This window comes from Phaethon aethereus (genome assembly GCF_964289735.1).
Source record: "Phaethon aethereus genome assembly, chromosome: 8".
Lineage (NCBI taxonomy): Eukaryota > Metazoa > Chordata > Aves > Phaethontiformes > Phaethontidae > Phaethon > Phaethon aethereus.
The window spans coordinates 7,946,412-7,971,457 of NC_138584.1; the positions used below are offsets into that span (position 1 = coordinate 7,946,412).

At 45.3% G+C, this 25,046-nt stretch overlaps 1 protein-coding gene across 1 annotated transcript in view; it reads right to left on the minus strand.

The window, feature by feature from the left end:
- Positions 1-18,826, minus strand: part of LOC309407258 (uncharacterized protein) — a gene marked incomplete at both ends in the record, with an annotated part of 55,947 nt that extends 37,121 nt beyond the window's left edge. Inside the window, 2 exons of the mRNA XM_082002736.1 lie at positions 14,165-14,389; positions 18,677-18,826. Coding sequence (XP_081858862.1) covers positions 14,165-14,389; positions 18,677-18,826 — 375 coding nt within the window. The remainder of the gene's footprint in view (positions 1-14,164; positions 14,390-18,676) is intronic.
- Positions 18,827-25,046: the final 6,220 nt, after the last annotated feature.

Genomic DNA, 25,046 nt, shown 5'->3' on the forward strand with positions numbered 1-25,046 from the left:
AGGGAGGTCACAGAGGCTGCAAGGGCAGGAAATGCAGTACTAATGGGAGTCTTCTACCACCTTTCCCTTTTCCCCACAGCCACAGATTGGGAAAGTGTCACATCAAGACATGATTTACATAAATTCTGAAATGTAATTACACGGCTGTAAGTGCTCTGTACCAGCAATTGCAGTGCACTCAGCATCCCTGTAGGAGCCATCAAAGATGAAAGAAAAAAACCTTCCACACTCACAAACGCAGTAAGTGTCAAAAAGGGAAACTACATAAGAATAAGGAAGCTTGTCAGGAAAACACTGCTAAAAGATGCAGTAATGAGAGTTAACCTTTCCAGGAAGAATGGGTTTCCACACCATATTGGAGACTCTGCGCTAGCGTGTATCACAGCCAAGGAGGAGATGAAGGAAGCAGCTGGCTGAATGGCCAGGCAAGGGTGGTACTGGCAGCCACAGGACATTCTTCCAAACCCTAAGTCAAATGAGGAAAATGGACAGGTTCTTGAACTCTGGCAGGTTACTTGTAAAATACAAGAAGGCTGGCCAAAAATTCTGAGGCAAAACAATGTCCTTTTTTAAGCACTTCTAGAGTCTGCCAGGTGAGTAGGGGCTGCTCAGTACCAGAGAAAGACCCACAGGAGCCAAGGTCACAGCAAAACAGCTAAACAAATCATGTGGCTTTGCGTTTGATGTAGGAGGAACACGCACATTTACTTAGCTAGTGTGCATCACAGCATCTGCTTAGTAGAAAGGTGCGGGAAAAGTGATGGCACAAAGCTTAACTAGCTGCTCTTGGTCGCTGGTGGCCACATGGAGTTTTCTCTATCCCGGTTCCAGTCTAAGAGTCAGAAAAAGACGTAGCAAAAAGACTTTGTAACCTTAGACAAATCATTTATGCCTTACTGGGCCTCCCTTGCTCTCTATAAAATCGAGGTAACAGCTTTCTTTTTTTGTTGCCAATGCAGAACAGACATGGGCATTCTGAAGAAATGGTTGTCTGCTTTAAATTATTTTCCTAGGAAGAAGTATGAGGTAGACTTACAGATGCCCCTCTTTATATGCTTTGCTCATATAGTTCAGCCAAGTGGAAACAGACCCAGATATATACATAACTAGGAGGAAAAACTGGGAAACTCTGACTTCTTATTCCAAACACACAGCTCCAAGAGACCATGCACAAAGGAACATAATGGTAACACAGAGATGAAAAGGAAACCCAAGCACTGCTCTGAAGGGACAAATCATCTGAACATCTTTATCACAAGGGATTTGGGTCTTCTTAAAGCAGCTTGAAATTCCCACTCTGCCAGTTTTGGGTGCTGCAGCAGGTGGCAGGAAAGTCGTACTCTGTGGAAGATGTGGCCTTTGTTGCTTTTATCCAAAAGGGATTCATGGATAGGCCAGATGCCGAGTGCTGCAGAGATCGCAGTTTCTGCATATTCCTGGCTGCACCTGAAAACTGGACATCCACGTTCTTTGCGTGTCCTCATATTTTTCTCTGTCTCTAAACAAGTCAGATCTTTGAGGGGAAGGTGGACAGAGGGTGAAAAGCCACCATGATATTGTTAAAGTCCTGGTTCAGGAATCAAGGCAGAGGTACCAAAGTCTCCCAGGCTTAACTCTTTTGTGCTTTGTTTCCCTACAAGCTGGAATGTGAATTCCCCTTTTCTGCACTTGCAACAGTTCAGCTTGCGAGCAATTTGGGGCAGGGAGTTCATGTTTATGCAGTCCCAGGTACCACAGGCTCTTTCACTCAAATTGCATTAATAAACAACTAGTGATAGAGTAACCGCATGGCTTCATGTGTGCTACACAAGGAAAAGACTGCCCACAAAGCAGGCTCCCTCCAGGCACATCAGGGACTGTCCTACTGATGCCATAAGTAGCCAAGTGAGCAGATGGGCTTAACAGAGTGAGACCTCAGCTACCTGCTTACCCAACAGGCAGAGCTAAGATCAAGTATGCGGGTGAATTCCAGTAACTGAATAAGTAGTTTTCTGAGCACTCTGAAGAACGTCTCGTGGGTCTGAGTTCTGATCTTATGTTAATGGCATCTGCCTGAGTTCACAGGGGCAAAACCAGGACAGCTCTTTGTCCTGTGTTTTGGGATGCATGTAGGGCTGCAAGACTCCAGTAGGATCCCAGGTAATAACATTAATCTGAACCATAATTTTATTGCATTTCTTTGCTCATCTAATTAACAGTAACAATTAAACAACTATTTAATAGTTAATAGTAATAAATTAGTCAAGCCTTTGTTCTTAGAGGCATACTTAAACCCCTGCTCATATTAAAGTTATCCAAATCAACTGCCAACACAAATTTTAGGATGATCATTACTAAGGACAGGAAGGTGTCCTTAGCACCCACGTATTAAAAGGCCAGATGATTAAGCAGGACATGTTAGTGTATTGAACATACGTCCTCGGTCTTCACCACTTACAGAAGAGTTACTATAAACAGTTAAAGATAAACTGTTTATATGGATTTCCTCACCAAGTAATATTAGTGTATAACTGGGCTTGTGTTTTCAAAGCCAAGGCTGTTGTGCAACCATCTGAATTTCATAGAATCTTTGGGTTGGAAAGGACCTTTAAAGGCCATCTAGTCCAACCCCACTGCAGTGAGCAGGGACATCTTCAACTAGATCAGGTTGCTCAGAGCCCCGTCCAAGTTGTTCTGGAATGTTTCTAGGGATGGGACATCTACCACCTCTCTGGGCAACCTGTGCCAGTGGTTCACCACCCTCATTGTGAAAAATTTCTTCCTTATACCTAGTCTAAATCTACCTTGTTTTAGTTTAAAACCATTACTCTTTGTCCTATTCCCACAGGCCATGCTAAAAAGTCTGTCCCCATCCTTTTTATAAGCCCTTTTTAAGTACTGGCAGGCTGCAATAAGGTTTCCCCAGAGCTTTCTCTTCTCCAGGCTGAACAACCCCAACTATCCCAGCCTGTCCTCAGAGGAAGAGGTGTTCCATCCCTCTGATCATCTTTGTGACCTTCTCTGGACATGCTCCAACAGGTCCATGTCCTTCCTGTGTTGAGGGCTCCAGAGCTGGACACAGTACTCCATGTGGGGGCTCACCAGAGTGGAGTCGAGGGGCAGAATCATCTCCCTTGACCTGCTGGCCATACTTCTTTTGATGCAGCCCCAGATACGGTTGTCCGCCTGGGCTATGAGTGCATGTTACCGGCTCACATCCAGCTTTTCGTCCACCGGTATCCCCAAGCCCTTCTCAGCAGGGCTGCTCTCCACCCCTTAATCCCCCAGCCTGCATTTATACTGGGGATTGCCCTGACCCATGTGCAGTACCCTGTACTTGGCCTTGTTGAACATCATGAGGTTCACATGGGCCCACTTCTTGAGCTTGTCCAGGTCCCTCTGGATGGCATCCCATCCCTCAGGTGTGTCAACCACACCACTGGGCTTGGTGTTGTCTGCAAACTTGCTGAGTGTGCACTCGATCCCACTATGTCGTTGATGAAGATATTAAACAACACTGGTCCCAATAAGGACCCGTGTGGGACACCACTTGTCACTGATCTCCATGTGGACATTGAGCTGTTGACCACTACCCTCTGGATGTGACCATCTAACCAATTCCTCATCCACCAAACAGTCCACTGTCCTGGTTTCAGCCAGGATAGAGCTGGTTTTGTTCATAGAAGCTAGCATGAGGCTATGTTTTGGATTTGGGATGAGTAAATGTTGATAACACGCTGATGTTTTGAGTTGTTGCTAAGTAGTCAAGGACAGTCCAGCTTCTCGTGCTGGCCTGCTAGCAAGAAGGCTGGGGGTGCATGGGAAGTGGGGAGGGGACACAGCCAGGACAGTGACCCAGGCTGGCCAACGAGATATTCCCTAGCATGTAACGTCACGCCCAGTACATAAACTGGAGTTAGCCGAAGGGCGGGAATCGCTGCTTGGGGGCGGGCTAAGTGATAAATGATTTTATAAGCCAACCTGCAGTATATGCATATATGTGTTCTGATTCCTTGATATCCTTCCTTTCTTTCTCAGTAGCCCAGCTGTGTGTCAGCATTGTACTTGGCTAGCTCCAGCCCAGCAGTGTTTGAATGTCCTCCCTACGGCTGGAGCCTGACAGTCTTGAAAGCCTGTGGCACCTGGTAGCATTTTTGTGTCCGTAATAAAATCCATAGTGATTTGGATCAAATTTTGTAGGTATGCTCCCTAGGGTGGTCTTTTTTCAGTACTTTGTCAAAATGGTTTTGTCATCTCTGCTGATCTTATGCAGGTAGTGGCCCATCTTGGAGATAGAGGCTCCATCAAGAGAGGAGAGAAGCAGGACTGAGTTTCTTTTGAGGCTCATCTGATGACTTGTACCTCTGTTGTCTGATGTAGCAGCTTCATCTAAGCACATTCTTTATGGAATACCCTAAATGAGGGATGAGAATCAAAGCAAGATTTCTTACCCCTGAATATTGTTCAGGTCCTTCCAGAGAGGATGCAAAGCTTTTTTATTGTGGTCTCTTGGGTACCTGCTACATCTGCTAGGCAATATCGCAGCATCCCATGTACAGTACTGAGGTCCATCAGGTGGGAGAGAAATAAGATTTGTTCTTTATCCAGTGGCAGGAAAAGCTTATTGCAGAGGGGTTTCACTTTTTTTGCCCCAGTCTGATTTCTGATTTGGATTCTTGTCTAGACAATTATCTGCAGTGAGAGGAAAGCAAAGCTGGCTTCTCTGGATCCATGTTCATCAGTAAACTGAGTGGTTCTTTCAGTGGCTCTGGGACAAAGGAGGATAGCACAGAGCAGCTCTGTGGCACAGGACTGAGACATTGTTAAGGTAGATAGAACACATATTAATGTATGAATACAAAGGGAATATAAGTATGGGAGAATATAAATATGGTTGTGAGAGGCAGGGCTGGAGCCAAATGAGTTCACGTCTTTTGAAGTCTTCCCAGCCACACAAAGGTTCACCAGAGGGGCGAGATGACAGTTCCTTGCAGGGTTTTTGTTGCAGACACAGAGCAACAAAAGGAATTTATTCTGAAATTTATGTGAATGTTGCTATTAACGTTCATCAGCATTCAGATCATAATGCAGGCTTCATGGAGCATTACATTTAACAATAAACGGATAATTTCCTGCTCCTGCTGATTTGTCTGTGTGCGGTTGCTAAATGTTGTGAAGGTTTTTATCTTTTTGTCTGCTGTTGTTCTTGAGAAGTTATTCAGATGTACAGGGTATGGAGAAAGTTATTTTCACTTCAGCCTACCATACAGTTTTGACTGAACAGCAAAAGAAAATCCCATACCAAAAAAGCAGAACAGAAGAACAAAAAGAACAGAACAGTACATCATAAAGCATGTGGTTGAATAACAGATTTTGGTAAATGTTGTTCTAGACCACCAAACGTTTGATCTTCTGATGTGTTTCTTCATGGCCTACGTGAAGACTAAGGTACTGTAAGTTGTCATCTTTCCCATGTAAAAGGGAACATCAGATCAGAAGGCATAAGTATGCTGAAAATAAAAAGATTATAAAAGTGTCAAACTTCCAGGAAAGATTTCAACACCAGTTAGGTGAAAAAGCTGCTTGAGGTTAATTCTTTATGGTTAGGAAGAGTCTGAGATCAGGCTGTTTGTCTGTATGCATCTGTGTACCCTCTGTACCCACACTAATCCCTCCACCTATTTTGCACAGCTAGTATCAGCTAAATAGGAAAGGGGAATCATCTTAAATTACTATAGTTTTGACATGGGTGGGCTGACTAGTATGAGAGAGATATCAGGGAATGGTTGAACCCCACCACGCAGGACAGTGTAAGCTCCAAGTCCTGGAAGGGCTTCTCTCACAGCTATATCTATTTTCAACACTAGATAATCCAAGCACAAGATTCATGTTTATTTGTTCATCTCACTGCTAATTAAGCTGCACGGCTATACCCATCCAGTGAGGGCTGTAAATACTGGCTATACATAGGAAGTACTGAGTTACTATCTCTTCTCCTGAAAAGCAAATACTGAAAGAAAGAGGAGATAAAAGCTGCAGTTGCCATTGTCCAAAGCTTCCCCCATGCCCAAAGGATTCAGCCTCATCATACCCTGTGAGATTGTCCAGCTTTTTCTTGAAAAGAGTTGTGTGAAACAAGACTTACTGTTACAGTAAGATGGAAACAACCCCCGGGTTCCATCCCCACTAGTTTTCCCATAGTCTGTTTGCAGAAAAGTACTTAAATGCATACCTAAATTTCAGCTAGTGAAGGAGGAGAAAAAAAAGCTGCAAAGATGAGTTGCATTAGAGACCTGTAGAAAGGCAGAGTTTGAAGAGCTGCCCTGCACCCACTCTAACTCTTTCTCAGGTTAAGGACTTCAATACTCAAAGCAAGCTACCTCACTTCATGAACAGGGGCTGCAGAGGCCTGTCAGGGTTCACTGGTGTATAGTTTAACTTCCTCATCCATTCAAAGGCCTTTTCTTGACTTACAGCTCAGAGGCTGCTCAGGTGTTTGGTCTCCCTCGCATCAGAGAGTACCTGTCCCTGCTTCGCTTCACTTATGGGTGTAGGGTTGCTGGATGTGAAGGGAATGTCTAGGACGGTCTCTCCCTTTTCTATGGGAAGATACATTGAATACTCGAGATACTGGAGAGAAATTTTGCCTTTGAAGTTTACAATGACCCCTTCAACCCTTCAGGAAGAGGGCTTCACATACAATAAACTTGATCTGAAAACATTTTTAAAATTTTAACCTGATGGTTATCAAAAGCCAGTGGTATTAATCATCCCAGCTTTGAACTGTAAGCTTTAGATCTGTAATTTCAAAGCTCTTATCAGCATTCAGCTCCAGCTGTACCGTTTTGACTCACATTTGAAGGAATTTGAGACAAATGCCAGCCATGAAAAAGGAACGAGACCTTCTTTATAAGTTCACGGGCTGCTGAGATGAGCACAAAAATGCCCAAAATTGGAACTTGCTGTCATATTCCTCCCCAATATGTCATGCAACACTTCTTCCATGCATCTCAAAAGTTTGTATAGGTTTTCCTAAGTTAAATCTCGTAACACAGTCCGCAGCATGTAACACTTAAGTAAACTATGGCATGTCAACAATGCCATAATGGTTTTCATACAGGTCTGTTAGTATTTTTTTATATAGTTTACTTGATCTTCTGTTATTGCTAGTCTCAAATATTAAAAAATTTTGACTGAGACCTCAAATACTGTGAAACCAGCTATAAAATCTGAAGATTAACTAGCAGAAACAAAATGCTTAATTTCTGTTATCTTGGAACTTTTTCATACCTTTGGTTTCTTTCTATTTTTTCACTTTTCCTCCAAAACCTTTCAAGAAAAGAGCAAACCCTGTAACTGAAACCTGCATTTCTTGTATCTGGTGCTGTGCGAAAGCCACTGGCAAGGCTTGTGATGAAAGTTTTGTGGCACCGTTTGAGGAGAGGTGGCAGTGAGCTGTCAGCATTGCAGGAGAGTTAAGATGAGGGAGGGAAAGAAGCACTGGGAGCAAAAACCTTGTACATAGAGGAGAGGGCATCAACCAGACCTTATTTCAGGTTGGAAATGTTTGAAGGGCTTGAGATGACCCAAAGCCTTCCAGTAGGAAAGATGAGAGCCAGGGAACCCACAAGGGTGGAGCTCGGGGAAGGTGTTGCCTGTGATAGCAAGAAGTGAGCTTGGGATTGCAGGATGAAACAGTTCCCGCCTCTTACACTATCATGTAAAAAAATACTTTGTGATTTTACACCAGGAGTGAGTCATGCCCCTGTGACTTCCCTTCAGTGGCTCTTCTGTGAATTGTTTACTTTGCAAAATGAGGACATGTAGCTTCCAAATCCCTCCTACTTCTTCAGAGGTTTGCCAGAGGGGTAGGCAGGGTCCTGGCCTGTATCGGCAAATGTTTTCTGCAGCAGCATGGCCATACCATGAGGCAGTTTCTCCAACACCACTCTGTGGCTGATCCCTTGTGGTGTTTATCAAAACATCCAAAAGCAAACGTGTTTTCTGCGTTGTGTGTAAAGCCTATGCTAGCGGTACCCAGTGACTGCTTGGCAGGCACTGGGAGCTGAGGTGCTATAGGGTCTTTTTGTGTAGGGCTGACATGAAATCAGAATTTCTTTTCCCCAGATTAATGTTGCATTTCAAAGGGAAAATATATTGGTGTGTTCTTTCATCTCAAATGAGATGAAAGGTGGGATTTGCTAGATTTACACTGGGAGGGACATTCAACACACAATCCTATTTCAAAAGACCCGAAGGAGAAATGGATTTCTGCTTCCCAGCTTGCCAAAGCCCGGGGGTCCATAGCACAGGCAGGTGTGCAGCGAGGCCAAAGGAAGTGGTGGGTGAGCACTCTGCTGGCCAGCCTGCTAATGCCACTGTACTCTGCATCACAGTCACATTTCCGGCATTTGGAAGCTTTTTTTGTCTGCTTGTGGTATATTGTGAATGTATTATATTGTTTTCTTCAAAAGAGGGGAGAAGATAACTGAGAATTGAATCCAAATATGGCACTTTTTGGGTTTATTTCCCAAGTGTTCTTACTACTGCTTTTACCAGCCGCAATGAGGATGTTTGGTTAATAGCTTCCCCTAAGTCCCATGATCAATTATCATCTCTGCTTGTTTGCACTTCTGATGACCCTAAGGAAATCACATTGTCTTGCTGTGCCTTTCTTCCCTATCTCTAAAGTGCTGATAATAGTTTCTTCTGTTCTAAGATATATTTTGTTTAATAGGCTAAAATCTGTGATGACATGGGCTGTCTTTTGCCCATCGCCGAGCATTTCACTTTGTGGAGTTGAAGTGCCCAGCACAGTGGATCGCTGAAATCAGGAGGTACCAGAGCACACATAAACCTGGATGTGGATGCGGGGGTGATTCCTCCCAAAGCATCTGCTAGTGCCACCTCACGTGGTGGGGAAGCCTTTGGTGTGCCTGGGAGCTGAAGAGGCTGGGCGTGATGTAAACCTTTCCCTAATTTGGGAGAAGAGAGCAGGAAATCAGAGTGCTGCACCTCCACTGAGGTGTGTGACTTGTCACCAGAAGCCTGGTGCCTAAGGCCTTTTGAGTTGTGTGATTAAATCTCTGCCCAGTTGAGAAACAAGATGGGTAAGACTACCACAAGACCTTGTCTCACTAAGAGGATTTATGGGAAACGTAACTGTAAAAGCAGTTGTCACACTGCAGGGATAGGAATAACAAAAATAGTTTTCTATTGATTCTCTTGGCAGACTGTTTTAAACAGTTTTGAACTTCCCATGCACTCATCTTTATGGCTGAAAATGCCAGTGCAAGGGTTTTGTGCCAGGCTGAATTTTTTCACTGAAAAATTTCTGTCAGGACAGTTCATTCTTGCCCAGGAAGCACCGGTTATGTTGTCCAAAGGAAAGGTTTTTCAGAGCACCCTGCTTAGGTAGCCGTCCTCCCACCAGGACCAAAGCCAGCTTGCTTAGCTCCAACATCCTAAGCTATATTACCTCGTTGGACTGATTTGCAAAGTCTTGAGCACTGGAAGTTACAACCAAAATTAATGATGGTTCTGCTTATACAATAGAAGCTACTCTGAAAAATCAGGTCTTTCAGTAGTTTGCTTCAAGCAACCCGAATTAAAAGCTGGCATTTACCTTTCCTCCATGATTGGGCTCCCTGTTTGCAAAGAGAGGACAGCCTCATCCACTCTTTTTACCGATAGGAAAGTTTATCTTGTTTTTGAGACACATGCATATGTACTATGCAATGTGTACTTCGTCTTCTGAACAGGATTCTGCATGACAGAAATGGGGACAGAAAACCTCTCAATACACAGTACATGTATTAACAAGCATGAATAGCGAGTGTATGCAAGCTGTGCTGGGGCAGGTTTTCAGGCACCACTACTGCATGTTATATCACTCAGCTATCCTCAGAGAGCTGATGATGGCTCTGGACATAGGATGCTCTCAACACTTGGGCAGCTTAGGCAGAAACCACTGTGGTTTTGGGCTGTTTAAAACTGGGACTGCTTTGCCCCAGGGTCTGTTGGCTACTCCATCTGACCGGCCAGGCTCAGTCGTGACTTTTAGAGCAGCCTGAGAAGCCCCTGTAATGGTGGAGTTCTGAACAATGTGTGTCTGTGCAACATAATCAGAAGTGTCTCTGTGCCTACTTAGAGGAAAGGCCATCCTGGTTTTGATGTGTTTTGTGGTACTTTTTGCCTGAAAGTCTGAATTAAATTTTCAAATCATGCTACAACAAAAAATAGGCAACCTCCGTTGACTATGGAGAACGTGGTGTACCGAGGTGTGGTGGTGATAGGTGGCTTGTGACTGTTTGTTGAACAGTGTCGTGGTTTAGCCCCAGACGGCAACTAAGCACCACAGCTGCTCACTCACTCTCCCACGGTGGGATGGGGGAGAGGATTGGAAGTGTAAAAGTGAGGAAAGTCATGGTTTGAGATAAAGACAGTTTAATAGGTAAAGCAAAAGCCACGCACGCCAGCAAAGCAAAACAAGGAATTCATCCACTGCTTACCATGGTCAGGCAGGTGTTCAGCCGTCTGCAGGGAAGCAGGGCTCCATCACGTGTAGTGGTTTCTTGGAAAGACAGACACCATCACTCCGAGTGTCCCTCCACCCCTTCCTTCTTCTTTGTCCCAGCTTTATATACTGAGCATGACATTGTATGGTAGGGAATATCTCTTTGGCCAGCCTGGGTCATCTGTCCTGGCTGTGTCCCCTCCCCAATTCCTGTGCACCCCCAGCCTTCTTGCTAGCAGGGAAGCACAAGAAGCTGGACTGTCCTTGACTACTTAGCAATAACTGAAAACATCAGCATGTTATCAACATTTGCTCATCCCAAATCCAAAACATAGACTCACACTAGCTTCTATGAAGAAAATTAACTCTATCCTGGCTGAAACCAGGACAAACAGAAAAACTGCTGAATATATCATGGTTACTTGTATTCAAGTTCTTTTTTTTTACAAATCTGATTATTCCTTTTATAGGACCACAGTTTGGTTAATTTCTGGACACTGAACTTCAAGGGCCATTTGCATCTCTGATCCTGTGGGGGCTGTGCAGTGTACTAAGCTGCTGGGAAAGCAGAAACTCCCCAAGTCCCGTAAAAAAAAAAAAAAAAAGGCATTTTTTTCCTGGTTGAAGGCACATGACTAGACTATTTATACAGTCAATCTCATGATGTATTCACTCTCCTTTAACTCATACGTCCTATAGATTAGAAAGCACATATAATTAAAAGGCATCATGGCACAGAGAAATACACTAATTTTTCATAACCCCACATCTCAGTGAAAACAGTCTCCAAGTGGCAAGTGATAATTTCAAAATGTCAAAAAAAAAGAAATTTTTTATGTAAATGGCTTTTTGACACTGCGTTGATTTGATAATTATGCATAACAATTTTCAGAGAGGCAAGATTTCCAACCCAAGGAATTTGGGGAACCTTTTTTTAGGTCTGCTATGCATTCCTGGATGCTAGGGGCAAGGCAAGGAGACACATTTAAATTTTCCAGGAATCTGAACAGTTTGGTCACTGGCAGGTTGGGGAGGAAGGGCTGGAGCGCTCTTCTTATTTCTTGACATTTATGGTGCTGGCCCCACTGAATGTGAGTACCATGGTGTGAAGAGCTTTATAGGCACGTCATGGGCAAAGCCTGACTCAAAGAGAGAAACATACAGATTTTTCTATTTATTTCTGAAGCGCGAGGCAGGGATGGGAGGCCCAACAGCTTGTATAAGAAGCCATGGGGAGTACTGTTGTGACCATCCATCATCTCTGCTCTGAGTGACCTTCTGGTGGGCATGTTGAAAACATCCCATGGAACAAGGAGGTCTCCAGGTAGTTTCACTGCAGTGGCATTTCCACATGTCTTCTGCTTTCATCCCTGCTTTGGGTGCCTGGGTCTTGGAGCCAGATCTTCAGGCCAGGATGTTGCAGGGTCTGGGATTTTTCTGGTCTGACATGTAGAATAAGGATTTCTTCATCCTCATTCTGTGTCTCAGAAAGCAGCTGGGGAGGATGGTGGGGTGTGTGTCTTGACATAACAGCTTCTGATAAATGCTGAAGCCTTATCGCTTGTCTCTCCTGCCTGTTGCTTTTCCTGCCTGCATCAAGGTGCTTTGGTGTGTGGGCTGCCCGGGGTACAGACATAGAATCATAGAATCTTTGGGTTGGAAGGGACCTTTTAAGGTCATCTAGTTCAACCCCCTGCAATGAGCAGGGACATCCCCTCTCCTCCCAATTGCCATGGGGCTGGGACACATGGAGCTCCCTGTGTGCTGGGAAGAGGACCGAGTTCGGCACTGCCTGGGGACTGTGCAGCTCAAACTAATCTTACTCCGTGCTGATACTGCCAACCTCTCAGAGCAGAGCAGGCAGTTTAGTGAAAGTAGATGAAGGGTAGAGAAATGTGTCAGTCAGTTATCTTCTCAGTCTGTATCAAAGAAGTGAGATAGCGCTTGTGGTTTGTAAGACTTTTTAAGGTTTTTTTTTTTATTTTAAACTAAGGGAAATCAACAAAGCAAAGTAAGAACAAGAGTAACACTTTAATTGGTAACAGTTTGTATGTTTTGCAGATGTCTCTGCAAAAAGTTTGCCGGCGTTTCCTTAGAGTTACAATACATAGAATATAAAATTATAAGAGCAAATAGCACCCCTAACTGCCCCAACCAACCCCAAATCACTATTTATTTTCAGCCAGCTTCTCAGTTGCTTTGCTTTCCCACGAAAGTCCATCCACAAGGCTGTGACATGCGCTGAGGAATGGTAAAGGAGTTTTCACCCATGAAGGTCCAGGTGGCAGGAAAGAAAAGCACAGAGCCCCTGGGAGAGCCTGCCCAGGCAAGGGAGAGGAACCACACCATGGGGCAGCTGGGCTGTCATGCAGCACAGCAGCCTGCTTTTCCAAGAGAACTTTGATTTTGCTGAGGTCTCAAGACCTTCCTGTGGTCTGCAGGTGATGCTCATCCCAGGAAGAACAGCAGATAGCCAAGGCCTCAAAGCGAGTAGTGTCTCAATACCTGCTGGCTCCCCAAGCAGGTGAAGGGTGTGCTTCTCCCCTGCTACCTTGTTTCCCACCTCCTTGCTACAGTACTGGCACTGCTTGTGCTTTGTGCTGGATATCGAAGTTATGCCTGGGGTGTGGAGCCCTTCCCCGTTTCATGTCAGGACTGTGTCTGCTCTGCCCTGCCCTGCTTGCGACACCTGCTACACAGCATAGTAAAAAATGGTGGGAACAGTTTTCCAACTCTCCATCTTCTGCTCCCTGCTCCATGCCTGCTCTCCTCATATGCATCTTTCTATCATTATCTCTTCTCCGCAATCTCTATTTACAGCAACTTTCATTGTATTTCTGTGCTACTCAGCCAGCAGTGATGCATCCTTATGGCATCTGGATGCAAAGCAGCTGCATTGGCTGGATCCACAAGCTCGCTGTGGTGTGTGTGTCTGGACCGCGGCAGTGAGCTGACATGAATTCAGAGGTGCAGCACTGCTTGTGCTTGACTGGAAAGGTCCTTGTGCTCTGAACTACCCATGAAGATGCAGCTTCCCTGGGGAAGCTCCTGCATGGTATTTCCCTTGCTAGTGGCAAGGCTGTGGATGGGGCTGAGAAGTTTTCCTTGCATCACAGACTTTCTCAACTACTTCGTCCTTCTACTCTAGACATGTCGTTTCACGGGCAGGCTGTGCAGGAAGTATATAGAATACTTTAGCTTTTATATAGCACCTTTTGTTGGAAGGGACCCAAGGTACTGTCATGTACCCAGCTCTGAAATGCAACCTGCTACAGAGCAGAGCTCCTCCTGAGCTCAGAACAGACTGAATATAGTGGCTTGTTTTTCCAGGATCTCAGAGTCAACCCTGTAACACATCAAGAAGTTTTCATTGCAGAATCATCTTTCTCTCATACTTTGTGACAATCAGGTGCCATCCGCTATTACCAAAGTTTGCTCTTCACTTTGTTTTACACTTTACTCTGCCACTGAAGGATACCAGCCTACTATAACATGTACTCCAGCAAGTTCGATTTCATACAAAAAGAAATTGCAGACTCTTCATGCATGCCTTAAGGTTTCCTGGAGGGAATAAGGGAGGAGCTGATTCAGAGCAGAATCCTGCTATATTTTGTATAGGCCCCAATAAGTCTGATTCCCTGCCAGAATATAGTCAAGATAAAAATTTACCTGACAGTACAGCTTATCTCCCTTCTGCAGGAAAAAGGGTCTCCCAAAATTTACTGTGCCCCTTTCATCTCCCATCTTTGATCCCACAACCTTGTTGAGGAGGATGTCTGTGTCTTTGTACAGCGCCAGTGTAAAAGTCTCTTCCATATCTTGTTTGCGGTTGACCTGAGCGTAGATGAAGTAGTTGCCACTCTGCTCAATTACGAGGTACTGGTCATGGTCCTTCTGCACAAATCCGTTGCAGTGCTCTAAGTTCCACTCCCAGCTCATGGCACCTTTGAAGTTTGGTGTAGAAGGCTCTTTTACTGAGGAAAATATAGACAAAATGGGTATGGTGATTAATTATGTTTAAGGACAACCTTGCTCTGTACATGAGCATGTTTTGTTACTGTTTCCTATAGGTACATCTCACTCCCTACTCCCTTCTAGACTTCTAAAAAATTATTATAATTTATTAATTATTATAATTGTTAATATTATTAATATTAATATCATTATTATTACTGATCTTTTTGAGTTTACTGACTCCTCGGAAGTGCTAGGAAGGGGGTCTCAATCCGCCAGGAGACGCTGTGAAGGACCCCCATGGCCATGAATGGCTTGGAGGGGCTCCCTGCCAGGACAGGTTAGCTGCTAAAAGCACCCTGGAGACAGGGAACTTTCAAGGCTGAGGGTTGGGTGTGAGCTGGTCTCTAATAAGAAAAAATTCAGAGGCAGAACTTCAGCTGGATTTGACGATGAGGGTGGTTACAGTAATCTGCTCACCGGCTGTTGTGGCTGTAGTCCACAGCACTTCACAAGTGCTGAGCCTGCAGGATCTTCCCAGATTTTCCCCCTCTCGCTGCGCTAGATGAACATGGGCTGTCCGCATTAAAGCTACCATGAGTGGCAGCTGTCATACCCCTTGCTGTGCGCACTGACAAACTGGGTAAGGAGACAGCAATGCACAACAATGTTGGACCATGTGTGCCATGAGGGCCTGTGTATCTGCAGTACGTAATGCGGTGCAGTCTCGATGCAGAATGGATCAGATACCATATAACAGGGATACCCAGTTCATGCTACAGTGCTGGTCAGTACCTTCAGCTGCTGCATCTGCCTGGGGGGGTCCTGGCTTGTTAGGGTCTTGCACAGTCACTGGTCATTTGCTGCAGTTTTATACACGCAGAAGTTTTTCACTGATTTAATTCTCTCTGAGGGTCTGAGCTGGTATATGGGGTATTACTGTAGGACTGCCCTCGGTCCTAGGGTTGTGGGAACTGCTGACTAACACCTGGTAGCAATAAATCTGACCCTTGTGAGGCTGATTTTATTGGCCGTTTTCAGAGAGGTGCACGTGGCTGATTCTGGCAGAGAGAAACATTTGCTGGCTGACAGCCCTGGGTGCAGAGCCGGGGAGTTCTATTTGTCATGGCCACAGTGCCCTATGGGCTCTGTATTTCTGTGGTCAGAACTTACAGCTGTCCCTGGAGCAGCTGTAATCAGGTGTGAGGGCTGTGAGACGGTCATCTTCATCACAGCGCAAGTCTGACAAAACCAGAAAGTGGCTCTAGCATCTCCATACTTACAAGATCCATGTGCCCAGCATGACCCCGGTGCCTGTGGAAAGAAGCAGTGCTTGGTCAGTGTTTTCTGCTGCAATTTTTCCATCTATCAGTGAGCTCAAGAGAGAAGCATTATCATTGCAAGAGCATAAGAGCATTCTCCCAGGAAGGGAAATACCCTTCTTATCCGTAATTACAAACACACAAGTGCAATGATTTGTTATGAAAAAACAGTTGTTTTCCAACAAAGTTTGACGTGTTTAAAATAGATCAGCATTTTTCGTATCTGTTTTGGTGGTATTTTCACAAAATAAAAAAGACAACCATCAGCAGTGGCTAGAATGAGGTCTATGCTCCACTCAGGTGACAGGACTTTCATTTCATGGCTGGACTCAGCTCTCACACACTGTCACAAGTGATGTCTCTGTGGACAAGGACTCGACTTAAAGCCAGTGCATATACATGGGGAGCTGCACAGTGTTGTGCTAATTCACCCTCATTAAAACCATGAACCTTTCCTTCTGTGCATCGTAGTTTGAAATCATTTAGCGCTGATTCAGTGCATGACAGAGTTGTGTAGCAGCTGTGTGCCACAAAACTCACACAGGCTGCTTTTCCATGGCAGTTTGTGCTCTGAGAGCAGCAAAGGCATGCTGACAGCGGTTGCCTCTTCTTTGGAGTCGCTCTCAGGCTTTGTAGCCTCTGTGCAAGGAGGAAGAAGGAAGCATGGAGGGCTGAAGGGATGCCCTCAAGGTCACACCTGATAAGCAGAATGGGGAGGACAGTTTCTGACTTTTAAGCCTACTTCTCTTTAACTGCTACACTGTGCTTAGCTCAGGGTGACAGGCACAGTGCTTTCTAATCCACTAGTCAGAGCAGTTTTCCAGTGCCATTCCAGCCAAGGAAAGGAGGCAGCTCTGTGCTTGCCCAGGTGGTAAACTGTCAGTGGCAAGAGATTTCACTCTATTCCTGTGACTCATGGCTCTGTGTCTGCTTATGGAGGTCATGCTTTTCCTACACAGCAACTATGTTCTCTCTGGCCAGAGAGAAGCCAACTTACAGGCACAGGACCCCAATTCTGTCTCGCGTCTTCATAGATGCACGCTCTGAAATGCTTAAAATTGCTATTGAACAACCTCATCTACTCCTTAGCAAGTTGCTGTCCTGAGTGCTGGGGAGGTTGTCAGCTCCCTTGCAGGGAAAGGCTTTCATTACCCGGTCCCGTTTTCCCCAGTTAATATGAATCAGCATGACTAAAGGCAATTCTTTCACTTACTAAAGTAACTTTCTGCAATATGAAAGAAAGAAGGGAGGAATGGAGTATGTGTGAAATGTTGCGTGTATCTGTGTGCTTATTGCCGTCAGAGGGATGCAGTTGTGACTGCAGGTCAGAGAGCTGCTGCTTCACAGCTCCCAAACAGATGAGAAAAGCTGGGGGAGCAGGGCTAAAAGTACCAAAGCAATTAGAAAATTTTTTTTTTTACATATTGTCTGCTATATGATAGTGCTGTAAGGTGCAGAGCAGGCTCCTCTCTTGTGAGAATTTAGCAGTTTTCTTATTTTACAAAAACAATCAGTGCCTTGTAGGATCCTCCTCTGGGGGGGTTCCTGGTGTTATACCACAAGAAACTGGCAGCCTATGAGAACAAGCCATCCTGCCTCTTAACAGAAGGGGACTTTTTCCTTGTCCTCTTCCTCTTCAGAACTGGAACTGAAGGGAGCTACATCACAGCGGAATACATAAACCAGCATCCCAGACTAACACTTGCATCCTCCAGGAAGCTGATTCACAGTTTGGAAACCAGAAAATAAAATGTGTCCTTCAGCAAATTAGTCACTTGGCTCACGCCTGTATTTCTGTTCATTACCATACACACAAATATAGACAGAAAAAGCTCATTGAAATCAGCTAATGGAATAACAGAGTGGTAGGGTTTGGAAGAGACCTCTGAAGATCATCTGGTCCAACCCCCCTGCCAAGGTAGGGTCACCTAGGGCAGATTGCACAGGAATGCGTCCAGTTGGGTTTTGAAGGTCTCCAGAGAGAGAAGGAGACTCCACAACCTCTCTGGGCAGCCTGTTCCAGTGCTCTGTCACCCTCACAGTAAAGAAGTTTTTCCTTGTGTTGAGGTGGAACTTCCTGTGGGGCAGTTTGTGCCCATTGCCCCTCATCCTGTCACTGGGCACTACTGAAAAGAGACTGGCTCCATCCTCCTGACAGCCACCCTTCAGGTATTTACAGACATTTATAAGGTCCCCTCTCAGCCTTCTCTTCTCCAGACTAAACAGCCCCAGGTCTGTCAGCCTTTCCTTATACCAGGAAAGGTATAAAAAGATGTTCCAGTCCCTTAATCACCCTCGTAGCCATCTGTTGGACTCTCTCCAGAAGTTCCCTGTCTGTCTTGAACTGGGGAGCCCAGAACTGGACACAGTATTCCGGATGAGGCCTCACCAGCACAGAATAGATGGGGAGGATAACCTCTCTCGACCTGCTGGTCACACTCTTCTTAATGCACCCTTAATGCAGAAGACAACTTGACTCAGTAACCCCTAGTTGGGCTAGATTGTATTAGCATTTCATAAAATCAAGAGTGAAAAGTCTTAATTCCTGGTGAAATACCAGGACTCCTCACCCTCTCCTGTCCTGACAGAGCAGCATCAGTTGACACCGCATTAGGGCAGCATACGTCATTGATGCAGGAGGGGAAGCCAAAGAGAAGTAAAACCTGATTTTTAATTTCTTTTTTAAACTTATGGAAATGAAAGCAAAATGCTGAAGACATTTATCCAAGGAATTGATGGAAATGTTATCAGCTGAAATCTTGGAAAGTAAAAGCATTAGCTGTCTCCAAAAGAGAAAGAATGACTAGGATGCAGTTAGTTGATAGCATCAACACAACAATGTTAATCATTAGGAATAATACCTGTGTTGTATACTCCAGAGTTATGAATTTTGCTTTGTCCTTACCTGCTTATGGTGGAGCAAACAGAAGACTGCAGAAGCCAGGGCTGAAATCATAATCAAAACAAATATTAAAGTATAAAAAGCCACTTGGCAATATGTGAATTTCCTTCTCTGTGGAATATTTCCATTCTCCAGCAAGTTTGGTGGTTCCATGATGCTTTTCCTCGAGACAGCTAGAGGTGAGGATGCAAACAGTACCACAGTTGAGAAAGGCACCACCAGTGTCCCCGAGGTCCTTATTGCCACAGCGGAACATGGACACGGTTATATGCTGGAGATTTCCCCCTGCAAATAAAGACAAGAGGAGGAGCCATGGTGTGTTTAATCACTAGCCCAGGCTAAGAGGCAATGAGTTAGCATTTCCTCATGAAACTGAGGCAGAGAACTTTCATTTGGCTCTTGGCCCAGGATGACTGAAATGAAACTCCAGCAACAGGCTGCAAGGGCTCCGAAAAACACGGTGGATTTTCATGCAAGGAGCCAAGTTTACAAACTCTTCAACAAACACAAAGTGAAGGGATGAGGTGCAAAGCACAGGATCCTCCTGATGACTGCATGCAATCTGATTCTCTCTCTGAAGGCACCAGTGTTTTTTATGGCTGAGAAGTTGCCACCAGATTAAATCTGTTTCTCATTTTGACAGCACAGATCTGAGCACTGATGACGGAAGGGCATTTTTGCAGTTCCCTGAGGACGTGATTCATGCAGTAAAAGTGAAACTACACACACTTAAAAATACGACTGCAAGCAAGCACTGCTGTGGCACCTCAAGTATAGCCTTAGTGGCGAATGGGAACAGTTGCATGCAATCACCAGCCTTGACTTCCATGCTGACGCCATTCGAGGAGAAGGAGGGAGAGTAGGAAAAGAGTTGAGATTTTGTACATAGCTTTCAATTCGCAGTTTGAAATGAGCTGGCTGATTATTTTCCTAAAATAATTGTAAGGTTTGCTCTTTTTCTTTTTTCTTACTTATTTTTTTAATTCCTTACTGTGAGAACAAAATTGTGAGTTAGGAGTTGTGTGGAGGAGGCAAAAAAAAAAAAAAAAGAAAAAAAAAGAAAAAGGGAAAGAAAAAGCAGATAGGCATAAGAAGTAAAAAAACAACTGAAAACTAAACACCTAAGAGAAATATAACTTTAATTGTCAACTTTGAAAGTAGTTTCTATTTTTACATTCTGCAGTTTCTTTGAAATTTTCTTTCAATATGAAAAAGTATTCTTCTTTGGTGCTTATTTAAAAAAGAAATTCTGACACACAAAGATGTCACTTGGAGATCTCTGCCAGCTCTGTGGCTCTCCCCTGCTGGGGATGGGATACACTTTAGTTTTGCTTCTGCTCTTCCCAAACTGCTGAAGAAGCCTCAATTCTTCCAGCTGCACAGAACACACAACTATCTGTGTGTTGCAGAGCGGTGGAATGAAAACAAATTTGAAAGGAGCACAAGAACAAAACTAAAACAACTGAACTGTCTTGTTAATACTCTGCTTCATCTTTTGAACTCTCACTTAGCAGTATAGCGGATGCTTAGCACACATGTAATTCAGGGTGAGACAGAGGGAAACGTGCTTGTGCTGCCTCCAGGAAACCGTTGAGCTGAGCCGCTGGGAAGCTCCTAGCCATGCTGATGTGGGTATGGGAGGACAGGCTATCGCCAGCCCAAAGCCACACACCTCTCTCCTTGCTTTTTGCAGTCAAACCTGGAGCTTCTCGGAGGAAAGGTGGGAGGGAGTTACTCAGGGCAAAGCCAAACATGGGAGGGCAGTGATGGAGGCAGCAGTGAGCTGCCTGCTCAGGGCTGGCCCCTGACAGGGCTTTTTGCCCCTCGGGGCACACTTTGGGCCAGGTTCAGGGCAGTCTCAGTGCAACTTTTCTGTGGCCTCCCCAGCCCATATAGGTTTTCTGCCTGCCTTACTTGTGACTCCGCATGACTAACGTTAAGAGGAGAGGGTACTTTCCACAAACTCCTCCTTAAAAAAAGCAATTAAGGACTCAGCTTGTGTGGGGAGACCTATTCATAGAATCACAGAATGATTTGGGTTGGAAGGGACCTTAATGATCATCTAGTTCTGACCCCCCCTGCCATGGGCAGGGACACCTTTCCACTAGACCGGGTTGCTCAAAGCCCCATCCAGCCTGGCCTTGAACTCTTCAGAGACAGGGCATCCACAACTTCTCTGGGCAACCTCTTCAGTGCCTCACCACCCTGAACCCTGCCCTCGCGTGACACCAGGGAAGAGCAAATGACTGTCCCTGCACCAGTCCCTTTCCTCTCTCTCTCTTAAATAATTGGTTCATTTAAGCCATGCGTGCAAAAGCCCCTAATGATCCAGCTGTTCCTCTGAGCTGGACCAAACCCTGCAGTGACCCTGAAATGCAGCAACACCAGTATGACAAATACATACCGCCAGCTGCAAACAGGAGTTGTTTATGGATCGAGAGCCTGCTTCTCCCTGGGCACTCCCGCAGGCTGGTTTAGGATCTCTGCTTTGACCCCAAAACAGCATTGGCCTGTGGCTCCAATCCCACAGCCCCAGACACTAAGCTCACTGCTTGTTAAACTCCTGGCTTTGACAACAAAAAACCCCCTAAGCAATCTTCATTTTAAAGCATGTAAATGAGATTTCTGATGACATCCTATATAGCGCACAGGCAGCATAATGTCTAAAAAGAAGTATATTTAAAAGAAAAACAGCAAACTAAACAAGAAAATATCACAAGAAAAGAAGATCTACCAACAGCAATTTCAGCACCTTTCTTTTTAGCCTGCAAAACAACCACTTCTTTTTTTTGTTCAAACAAAAAGTTGTTATTGCTACCACAAATAGAGGTCAGGGGAAGAAAATGTCAGTCCTGGTACCCAAAATTTGCCAGTTACTTAGATTAATACAGGGTTAAGAGGGAAGGATCTTATAAGGGAGGAATCATACAGGATCAATAAGGGGCTGGAGTTTAATACTTCCAGACTTCAAACAGGCATTTCACTTGGTGGAGGTGGAGTCTGGCTAGTATTATATTTATTTTATATTACTTATATCATATTATGTTAAGTACAGATATAGTAGCTTGTGTGACACATTGTTAAGTGGCAGTACTGAAGGACTGTGGTCAGGGACTGTAAATTTGCCTTTCCATCACGTTTTCTGTAAACATACTGCCTGGTGCATGGCAGGGACCATATGTTGGTCTTGTCCTTCCTTTTCTTTCCTACCAGTGTAGAAACAGCCATGCTCTGTACAAAGGAGCAGGATGTGATTCTTGCCTGCCTTTTCTCCCTCACTTCCCTCCCCTGGTTTCTTTAAAAGACAAGTGTTTGACAGGCTTTGCACTAGCACTGTCACAGCTCGAAATACACAAAGTTTATCTCTAGCCTTTGAATTTCCATTGTGTTGGACTGCATGGGTGCAGGTATTTGACTCTTGCCAATTTTAAAATATGAAATATCTGTTAAGATTATTAAAGCAGAATGGGAAATTCATGTGCTCAACTGCTGTGCAGTCCTAACCTCATTTCCTCTGCCTAAGCCTGGCACTGGGGACTTGGAGTAATTTCATGGCTCAGGCACAGATTGGGTCTCGCAGACTCACCACACGGAGCGTTCCATCAGCCTGCTTGACGCTATGTGACGACCTTCGTTAGTGTGTTTGTCCCAGCCCCTCTTGCTCAGACACTGGACTGTGCTTTGCAGCCTGTCCCTGGGGAGCAGCTTTTCAAAGCCTCAGCAGTCACAGAATCCTGTGTGGTTTTCGTCATCAAATATTAGCACCGCCCAGTATAACTATGAAGTTTGCTTTAAGCCTGGGGTAAGTTTTCCAAGTCCTGACCAGCTTCTTTTCGGTGACAACAAAGGTTGCCCCATCTTTACTTTGTGGCTCAGCCTTTCTTTATGTGTGTTTGTGGGAAGACTGGCGTGTTTCCAGTTGCCACAGCTTTCCAAGGATATGAGAGAGGTTTAAGAAGCACAGAAAAGACCTAGTGGAGGTTCAAACCTAGTCTGTAAGAGTATACAAAAAGAAAGATTGATTTATTTCATCAATCCAAATATCTGTTGCACTGAATGTGCAGGCGTTACTGCTGTCCTCATTTCCCTCCACCTAGGTGTTTTGAGGGGGCAACAAAATTGACAGGCAAAACTGGAAAAATTGGCTGCCATTGGGAAAATGAACTGTGGCAAGATGCTTTGTCAGCCCATGGGCACCAGTCAGTCCCATCCCTCAGGGCCATGACTCTGGGGTTGTCAGGGAGCTGGAGCGGGGACCACAGTGGTGAGCCCCCCAGCAGGAATCCCTGGCATTAGGCATGAGGGAAACCATCGGTCCGCACTTGCTCCCTGTTCTGGCAGCCAGTGCAGGCAGCTGCTGGTGCAGCTCCCACCAAAGCAGGCTGAAATGCCTGTGTGGCTTGGTTGGTGTTGCCTCCTGGTACCTGCAACCATTGCGTGCTAACAGTACTCTTCTAAAATGTGGGCAAGCTGCAGTGAAATATCTGATGTTGTGTAGTTGCTGCAAACACCTAACGCATCTCTCTGATTCAGGCTTCATTTGCTCTAAGGCCTAAACATTGCTAGAAGTGTGTGACTCCACAGCTGACAGTGAAAATGTCTTGCTTTGATTAGGCTGCACTGAGGGTGCACACCAGGACCCATGGAGGTTCGGTGGGAAACTTGCCACTTCAGACCCTGTCACAGGATCAACAGCCACTGGATGGTCCACACAAGCCATCACCAAGCTGGGCTCTGAAACTGGGGTGCAGAGCAGGGAGGTGGAGGTGAGAGTCTGATAAGAAGCAAAGGCCCCAGCTGGTGTTAGGATAGCAGTAGTTATCAGAAAAGCTCTGAGTGTTTCCCGCTGATGGTTTTTTCCAAAACGCAGTTCTTTACCTGAGGGCAACAGACAAATTCTCAGCTTAGCAAACTCCCCCTCCTTAAATAATGCTTGTGCTCTCCCTGGGGCACAGTCTTCTCCCAGGAGTTTGGGAGATTCCTCTGATTTTTCCTTATGCTGTCAGCAAAGCAGCAGTGCCGCTGAGATTCATATGCCTGCGCTTGAGCTAAGGACTACAGGCTATGCCAAATTTGTGACATTCCTACTTGTGTTTTTCCCTCGGCAAAGCACTGTCAGTATTAAAGACTATGTCTCATGCACTGTCTGCCTTTGGTTTCTACCCACTATATGTCATTTGGCTGCTGGCTGCCAGGTTAGTGAGAGGTATGATCTGAATAGTGACTGATTTTGAGGGTGGGTGATGCAATGGCTGCATAACAAATGGGACATTAGATAGAAAGTTGTCCTCTGTGTAGCTGATGTTGTGACTGGTGATTGGAGCCTTAATCCAGCAAAGCCAGAAGCTCCTGGAAGAAGGCTAGAAGCAGCTCACCATGATGTGATGGGCACCTCTGTGGAAAGCTGTGGGAATGGGAGGGGTGGGAAGAGGTGCCAAGTCCAATTCCCACCTGACATCCACAGCAGGCTCTCATAAGTCTGGGGACCTACTGACAGGGACAGATGTTTTGTGTTTGAAATGTTGCATTGCACAACAGATGCTTCTGGTTTTGGTCTTCCAAAAGTTGTGATTCCTTATTCCTGTTCAGGGCTTTTTGTTGGAGATCAAAGAGCATTTCTTCTGATGCACAATATCAGCACTGCTTCTACATCTTCCCGTGGAGCCAGGGCAGGTTCAGTGCTGGAGGCACCTCCCTGCCAACAGCAGGGTTGGCCAGGGTTTTTTCTGGCTCCCCAGCCACACTGAGCTCACCTCCTTGCTGTGTTGCTAGGTGTGAGAAGGTCTAAGGCAGAGGCTGGCTGTCGGTTCAGGCTGTGTGTTGGCTGCAAGATGGCAAAGTCGTCCTGCGTTCATGGGGTAAGCTCCTGAGAATGCAGGTGAAGGGGACAATGGTACATGCTGCCTTTTTGCGTCAAGCAAAGTGTCTCCCTGCTGCAACATGAGCAAGGTGGGCATGCCCGGCCTTCCATCTGCTGGCAGTTGCATATATCACAAAATTTGCAAGGTGCAGCATACGCAGATGGTGGAAAAGGGAGAGAGAAGAACATTATGCTGACCTTCAAAAAACTGCATTTATTTGTAACCAGGAACAAGCTGTTGTAGGTCTCCCAGCTTCATGCAGTTTCACCTGTCCCCTGTGTTTTCTCTATCCACATCATTCCTTTCTACTGGTGCCAGGTGTGAGTGTCAGGTGGGCTGGTCCCCAAAAGAGGGCTGCAATTCTGAGCTCACTCCTCTGCTCCTGTACTCACCATCTCTCCCAGTAGCTTCCTTCACTTTCCATCTCTGCACTGTCATCTCGGAGTTAATGTTCACTTCCTCTTGGTCTCCCTTAACCAGCAGCCATGTAGGATGGTGGTGTTACATGTAAA